The following is a 7,500-nucleotide window of genomic DNA, read 5'->3' as shown; positions in this document are numbered from 1 at the left end:
GTTGGTTGGTTGGTGGGCGTTTGGTCTTTGTGGTTGTCTGGTTGGTGGGCGTTTGGTCTTTGTGGTTGTCTGGTTGGTGGGCGTTTGGTCTTTGTGGTTGTCTGGTTGGTGGGCGTTTGGTCTTTGTGGTTGGTGGGCGTTTGGTCTTTGTGGGTGTCTGGTTGGTGGGCGTTTGGTCTTTGTGGTTGTCTGGTTGGTGGGCGTTTGGTCTTTGTGGTTGGTGGGCGTTTGGTCTTTGTGGTTTTCTGGTTGGTGGGCGTTTGGTCTTTGTGGTTGTCTGGTTGGTGGGCGTTTGGTCTTTGTGGGTGTCTGGTTGGTGGGCGTTTGGTCTTTGTGGTTGTCTGGTTGGTGGGCGTTTGGTCTTTGTGGTTGTCTGGTTGGTGGGCGTTTGGTCTTTGTGGTTGTCTGGTTGGTGGGCGTTTGGTCTTTGTGGTTGTCTGGTTGGTGGGCGTTTGGTCTTTGTGGTTGTCTGGTTGGTGGGCGTTTGGTCTTTGTGGTTGGTGGGCGTTTGGTCTTTGTGGTTGTCTGGTTGGTGGGCGTTTGGTCTTTGTGGTTGTCTGGTTGGTGGGCGTTTGGTCTTTGTGGGTGTCTGGTTGGTGGGCGTTTGGTCTTTGTGGTTGTCTGGTTGGTGGGCGTTTTGTCTTTGTGGTTGGTGGGCGTTTGGTCTTTGTGGTTGTCTGGTTGGTGGGTGTTTGGTCTTTGTGGGTGTCTGGTTGGTGGGCGTTTGGTCTTTGTGGTTGTCTGGTTGGTGGGCGTTTGGTCTTTGTGGTTGATTGGTTGGTGGGCGTTTGGTCTTTGTGGTTGGTTGGTTGGTGGGCGTTTGGTCTTTGGCGTTTGGTGGTGGGCGTTTCTTTGTGGTTGGTTGGTGTTGTCTGGTTGGTGGGCGTTTGGTCTTTGTGGTTGGTGGGCGTTTGGTCTTTGTGGTTGGTTGGTTGGTGGGCGTTTGGTCTTTGTGGGTGTCTGGTTGGTGGGCGTTTGGTCTTTGTGGTTGTCTGGTTGGTGGGCGTTTGGTCTTTGTGGTTGGTTGGTTGGTGGGCGTTTGGTCTTTGTGGTTGGTTGGTTGGTGGGCGTTTGGTCTTTGTGGTTGTCTGGTTGGTGGGCGTTTGGTCTTTGTGGTTGTCTGGTTGGTGGGCGTTTGGTCTTTGTGGGTGTCTGGTTGGTGGGCGTTTGGTCTTTGTGGTTGATTGGTTGGTGGGCGTTTGGTCTTTGTGGTTGGTTGGTTGGTGGGCGTTTGGTCTTTGTGGTTGGTTGGTTGGTGGGCGTTTGGTCTTTGTGGTTGGTTGGTTGGTGGGCGTTTGGTCTTTGTGGGTGTCTGGTTGGTGGGCGTTTGGTCTTTGTGGGTGTCTGGTTGGTGGGCGTTTGGTCTTTGTGGTTGTCTGGTTGGTGGGCGTTTGGTCTTTGTGGTTGGTTGGTTGGTGGGCGTTTGGTCTTTGTGGGTGTCTGGTTGGTGGGCGTTTGGTCTTTGTGGTTGTCTGGTTGGTGGGCGTTTGGTCTTTGTGGTTGTCTGGTTGGTGGGCGTTTGGTCTTTGTGGTTGTTTGGTTGGTGGGCGTTTGGTCTTTGTGGTTGTTTGGTTGGTGGGCGTTTGGTCTTTGTGGGTGTCTGGTTGGTGGGCGTTTGGTCTTTGTGGTTGTCTGGTTGGTGGGCGTTTGGTCTTTGTGGTTGTCTGGTTGGTGGGCGTTTGGTCTTTGTGGTTGTCTGGTTGGTGGGCGTTTGGTCTTTGTGGTTGGTTGGTTGGTGGGCGTTTGGTCTTTGTGGGTGTCTGGTTGGTGGGCGTTTGGTCTTTGTGGTTGTCTGGTTGGTGGGCGTTTGGTCTTTGTGGTTGTCTGGTTGGTGGGCGTTTGGTCTTTGTGGTTGGTTGGTTGGTGGGCGTTTGGTCTTTGTGGGTGTCTGGTTGGTGGGCGTTTGGTCTTTGTGGTTGTCTGGTTGGTGGGCGTTTGGTCTTTGTGGTTGTCTGGTTGGTGGGCGTTTGGTCTTTGTGGTTGGTTGGTTGGTGGGCGTTTGGTCTTTGTGGTTGTCTGGTTGGTGGGCGTTTGGTCTTTGTGGGTGTCTGGTTGGTGGGCGTTTGGTCTTTGTGGTTGTCTGGTTGGTGGGCGTTTGGTCTTTGTGGTTGTCTGGTTGGTGGGCGTTTGGTCTTTGTGGTTGGTGGGCGTTTGGTCTTTGTGGTTGTCTGGTTGGTGGGCGTTTGGTCTTTGTGGGTGTCTGGTTGGTGGGCGTTTGGTCTTTGTGGTTGTCTGGTTGGTGGGCGTTTGGTCTTTGTGGTTGGTTGGTTGGTGGGCGTTTGGTCTTTGTGGTTGTCTGGTTGGTGGGCGTTTGGTCTTTGTGGTTGGTTGGTTGGTGGGCGTTTGGTCTTTGTGGTTGTCTGGTTGGTGGGCGTTTGGTCTTTGTGGTTGTCTGGTTGGTGGGCGTTTGGTCTTTGTGGTTGTCTGGTTGGTGGGCGTTTGGTCTTTGTGGTTGTCTGGTTGGTGGGCGTTTGGTCTTTGTGGTTGGTTGGTTGGTGGGCGTTTGGTCTTTGTGGTTGTCTGGTTGGTGGGCGTTTGGTCTTTGTGGTTGGTTGGTTGGTGGGCGTTTGGTCTTTGTGGTTGTCTGGTTGGTGGGCGTTTGGTCTTTGTGGGTGTCTGGTTGGTGGGCGTTTGGTCTTTGTGGTTGTCTGGTTGGTGGGCGTTTGGTCTTTGTGGTTGTCTGGTTGGTGGGCGTTTGGTCTTTGTGGTTGATTGGTTGGTGGGCGTTTGGTCTTTGTGGTTGTCTGGTTGGTGGGCGTTTGGTCTTTGTGGTTGTCTGGTTGGTGGGCGTTTGGTCTTTGTGGTTGTCTGGTTGGTGGGCGTTTGGTCTTTGTGGTTGTCTGGTTGGTGGGCGTTTGGTCTTTGTGGGTGTCTGGTTGGTGGGCGTTTGGTCTTTGTGGGTGTCTGGTTGATAGGTCTTTAGTGTATCTGGTTGTCTGGTTGAAAAGTCTTTAATCTGCATGGTTGCTGAAAGCTTTAAGTAACATTTTATATATAATTTAGTTAAACCACTGCCTAGCAAAATAACAAACACACGCATGTTGATAATAATGCTATTGCTACTTCACTTTCGTGATCTTTTGTGACCTCGCCAGGCTTCGTGGGCTGGGCATCATCAAGCTGACCAAAGATGATTTACAGGAGTCTGGCAAGGTGAGCTGATTTCTCTTTCCTTAATCTTTTATTTTGAAACGTTACCGTCATTATCATTGTTATCATTATTATAATTTTTATCTCTAGTATCATTGTCATCATTATCTCCATCATTATTATCATTATCGTTGTCATCATCATCATCATCATTATCATCATTATCATGATCATTATCATCATCATTATCATTATCATTATCATCATCATTATCATTATCATCATCACATCATTATCATCAGTTATCACTTCCACCACTTCTTTTATTGTCAAAGGTATAAAAAATAACGGATGAACATAAGTAACAAACGAAAGTATAACTGATAAAAAAAAGAAGAAGAAGAAAAAAAAAAAACTAAATTATATAGCATCACTAACTATACACTTTCTAATTAAAACTATTTTGAATCCCCCCGCAATGAAGACATTAGAAGAAGCTCAGACAATTCACAAAGAATTCAACCGCCTGGACACGTGCTTAGGCGTCACTGCTTACCAGGGAGATGTGAGGGTCGCCGGACCTATTTTTTCCTCGACGATTACGAACTTAAGTAAGTTTTTAAAAATTCTTTTAAACTTTTCTTTTTTTGTCTTGTTGATTTATGTGAATATGGTTACGTTCGTTAGGCACTCCGTTATTTTCTGACGCAGTTCTTGTTCTTGTTTGGCCATATCGTAGAACTGGCAGTTGTAGTTTGTTTATCATACTACTGGTTAAGTAGAATGTGTGTGCGTGTATTTGTACTGGCGTGTGTGTTTCCATGTTTATGTTAATGATGCGATTACAACATGCTTTCACTTCCAGCACGCGCTAATGAGTGTCAAGCGAAAGCATGTTGACAGTTACCTTGATCCAATTTGAATGAGATCTAATAGTTGTGTCTAGGTAGCCAATGCAGATCTAAGTGCTTGTGTTATTCATGATTTGCCACTGATGACCGATATATTGTTACTATGAAAGTACAGTGATTACGGATATACCTTTAGAATGAAGGTGATTAACATGATTTTGTATATACCCTCAGATTTGCATCTCTATATAGTAAGGTCATTGCTGTTTTTTTCTCTCTTTCTCTTTCTTTCCTTCTCTCTCCCTAGCTCTATTATCTCCCATCTTTTCACGCAAGCCTCACCTTACCTGCCTCTACTTCAGGATGTGCGCCTCAGCTGAAGATCACAAGGCGTTCCCTCCTCACGACGTCAGCGGTAGGAGGCCAAGAAATGTGGCTTCTCACAGACAAGGTCAGGAAAGGTCAGTTCATCATTTTCATTGTAGGTGTATGTGTGTATATAATTGCCTTTATATATATATATATATATATATATATATATATATATATATATATATATTAACACACACACATATATTAGTATCTATATCCATAAGTATATGTATATCTATACATGGATGTGTGTGCACGTCTGTCTGTGTATCTTTAAAGATTATCTACATTTAAATGTTGCAGGAGACATCGAAGTCCGGGTTTGTGATGGCGAGGGCTGGGAGGACGTGTGCACGGGCGTCGAAATTTTCCATCAGCTTATTATCATCTGCAGGCGAGTAATATCTCGATCTTCCTTTTGTGGGAATCTTTTTCTTTAGACTTTCCTTCCCTTATTGGCATTGTTGTCACTTCCACTACCGTTTCTGTTACTTCTGTCACTCTACTCTTGTAGTTGCTTCTCTCACAACAACTTTTGTTCATATCACTATTATCGCTTTTCATACCAATACTAGCACTACTGCTGCGCTGCCACCACCGCTGTCGCTATTATTACTACTACAACTATATACTGGCACTGCAATCCTATTATTGCTTTGTGTTGCTATTTATGCTACCGCTTTCACTGTTACTTCAACCGCTATTACTATCACTGTTATTGCTACTGCCATCACTTCAAGTGAAGGATACGGTGTTGATTACTCTGATTCACAAGCCCCTTGTATACTCCGTAGGACCCCGGCATATCCCGGTAAGCTAGAGGCATCAGGGCGCACCATGCAACTGTACCTGTTTCGGAAGTCGGACCAGAAGGTTAGCGAATTCTATGACATAAAATACTCGCCGGACAGCGAGTCGCCCAGGACTCAGGTGTTTGATGGTGCGTGATCTGTGGAGTTCTTGTTTTAGCTTTGTGTTGAGAGCACGGTTTTGGTAATAATGTGGTGGGGATTTTCTGTTTTCCAAATAAAGGATGTGACTCTTATACTTGCAGCGAGGAAGAGGAAGAAAACCATGGAGGAGGAGGCTGAACCTGTAGCATTTTCGGCACAGCTGGAACAGATACGAGCGCTTCACCACACCGGTACAGCAGACGAGACGCAGCTTTTGGTTGTCCCCCAAAGACCGGCTTTGCCACAGGAGTTTAATCGGTCCTCAGTCCCTCAGTCGACAAGTCAGTATGACCAGACATCAAAGTATCAGTCTCGACCACGCCCGTCTTCCTCCAAGGCAGTTGCTTCACAGTCGCACTTCGTGAAAACTTTCCAGGCATCTCATTCAACGTATGTCACGTCGAATCATTCACTAGACATCAATTGGCCATCAACACAGCCAAACCTACAGCTGGCTAGTCCTCACAGAGTACCGGCAACCGTGCATTCCCCCTCGCACTTACCTTACACTCCTGAGGAATCAACAGCTTTCCAAACACACCAACCAACACCCAACGCCGGAACACACTTGGCGACATCCTACGCCACAAGACCTCAGTCACTGACAACAACATACGCCAGCGGCCACACACCATCAGGAACTTTGCCCCTCAACATGCAATCCAGCGCCCTCTTCAACGGATCCCAAACTCGCCAGGAGAACCGAGTGCCCCAAAGCCTGACCACTCCAACTGTACTCCGAGATACCGACCGCCTGCTGGAGCCGTTTACACCGTCTGCGTCACTTTTCCACCATGAGCCCGAGAGATTAAGGGAGACTAGTTCGCCTGGAGAAATGGCGGCGATGTCTCTGCACTCTCTCCTTGATTTAGAGTCTGACTTCAACATGGAGCAGCTGTGGTCTCCGGGTACGTGGCCACTGACGGGTCGGATGTTGATTCTATGATGTGATCATAGCTTTGTGTGTGTGTGTGTGTGTGTGTGTGTGTGTGTGTGTGTGTGTGTGTGTGTGTGTGTGTGTGTGTGTGTGTGTGTGTGTGTGTGTGTGTGTGTGTGTGTGTGTGTGTGTGTGTTAGTGGGTGAAAGAATGAATGAATGAATGAATGAATGAATGAATTAATGAGTGAGAGAGAGAGAGAGAGAGAGAGAGAGAGAGAGAGAGAGAGAGAGAGAGAGAGAGAGAGAGTATGTGTGTGTGTGAGTAAGTAAGTTGGGAAGTGATGAATGAAGGAAGGAAAGAGAGAAAGTTCAGTCGATCTAGAGAAAGATAAAAAAACAGAGAAAAAAAAGAGATCGAGTGAGAGCGAGAGAAAGATAAAATGAGTAACAACACAACTCAATCCTTACGTCATGGAATTCTCACTCATTACATTGCATAATATATTTTTATTAACCAGATTACATCACCTCCGTCTCTTTACCCATAGGTCACGTGGGTAAATCCTCATCATGGTCCTTGGTAACTGATTCTGTAGGTGAGTAATTAGTTCACGTGCTGTTGTTCTGTTGACAAGATCTGCTTCTCGTTACCTGGTATTGCATTGTCTTACATTTGTTTGATTTCTTTTCTCTCCCAGTCAAGTGAAAATGGAGAGATAGTCGGTTTTGCAACACTTCGGAATCATCCAGTAAACAACAACACTGATTATATTGATTTTATCTATATATTTGTTTGCTTCAATATTTGTCGCTCTCCTCTAATCAGTCCTCTCATAATTAACAGAAGAAGAAAAGTCGATAGGTAAACAAATACATTAGAGAGGAAAAGAATCAGATACAGAATTGTTGATGATTTTCGAGATGTGACAAAATGGATAAATAATTTATAAAATCGTAGAAGGAAATAAATACCAAATAGGTCATAATCCCCGTGGGTTTAGCGAGAGTTAAGTCAATTACAATTTCTAGATCAATTCGAAATAACTGATCCTTTCTGAAGCAGCGAAGCAGTGGCAGAATGATAACTAATTTCCACCACGATATTCCAGGTTCTTCTGATCTTCGACGGTCGAAGAAATTGCCAAGAGAATATAGACGCGAATGGGAAGAAGAGAAAGATGAAGAAGAAGAGGGAGAGGAAGAGGAGGAGAAACACACGTGGGGAGTGAAAGAAGATGGTAGACAGAGGAGAGGGGAAGTGACGACGAGAAAGTGGGAACAGACGATAATCAAAGAAGAAATATCTGTGAAGAAAGAAGAGGAGGAAGAGAGACAAAGAAAAAGAGGAGAAAAGG

At 45.9% G+C, this 7,500-nt stretch overlaps 1 protein-coding gene across 1 annotated transcript in view; it reads left to right on the top strand.

Annotated features, from left to right (window-relative positions):
- The window catches only part of LOC122255491 (uncharacterized), a 16,854-nt gene that overhangs the window by 6,863 nt on the left and 2,491 nt on the right, over positions 1 to 7,500 (top strand). The window contains exons 6-13 of the mRNA XM_086550330.1: positions 3,096 to 3,153; positions 3,575 to 3,701; positions 4,304 to 4,402; positions 4,617 to 4,707; positions 5,108 to 5,253; positions 5,368 to 6,174; positions 6,694 to 6,741; positions 7,255 to 7,500. The exon at positions 7,255 to 7,500 is cut by the window's right edge and continues 183 nt beyond it. Coding sequence (XP_086406456.1) covers positions 3,096 to 3,153; positions 3,575 to 3,701; positions 4,304 to 4,402; positions 4,617 to 4,707; positions 5,108 to 5,253; positions 5,368 to 6,174; positions 6,694 to 6,741; positions 7,255 to 7,500 — 1,622 coding nt within the window. The remainder of the gene's footprint in view (positions 1 to 3,095; positions 3,154 to 3,574; positions 3,702 to 4,303; positions 4,403 to 4,616; positions 4,708 to 5,107; positions 5,254 to 5,367; positions 6,175 to 6,693; positions 6,742 to 7,254) is intronic.

Source organism: Penaeus japonicus, unplaced genomic scaffold, assembly GCF_977035675.1.
Source record: "Penaeus japonicus unplaced genomic scaffold, GWHDUDI00000001_assembly GWHDUDI00000023, whole genome shotgun sequence".
Lineage (NCBI taxonomy): Eukaryota > Metazoa > Arthropoda > Malacostraca > Decapoda > Penaeidae > Penaeus > Penaeus japonicus.
This window is presented reverse-complemented; position numbering and strand designations above follow the sequence as displayed.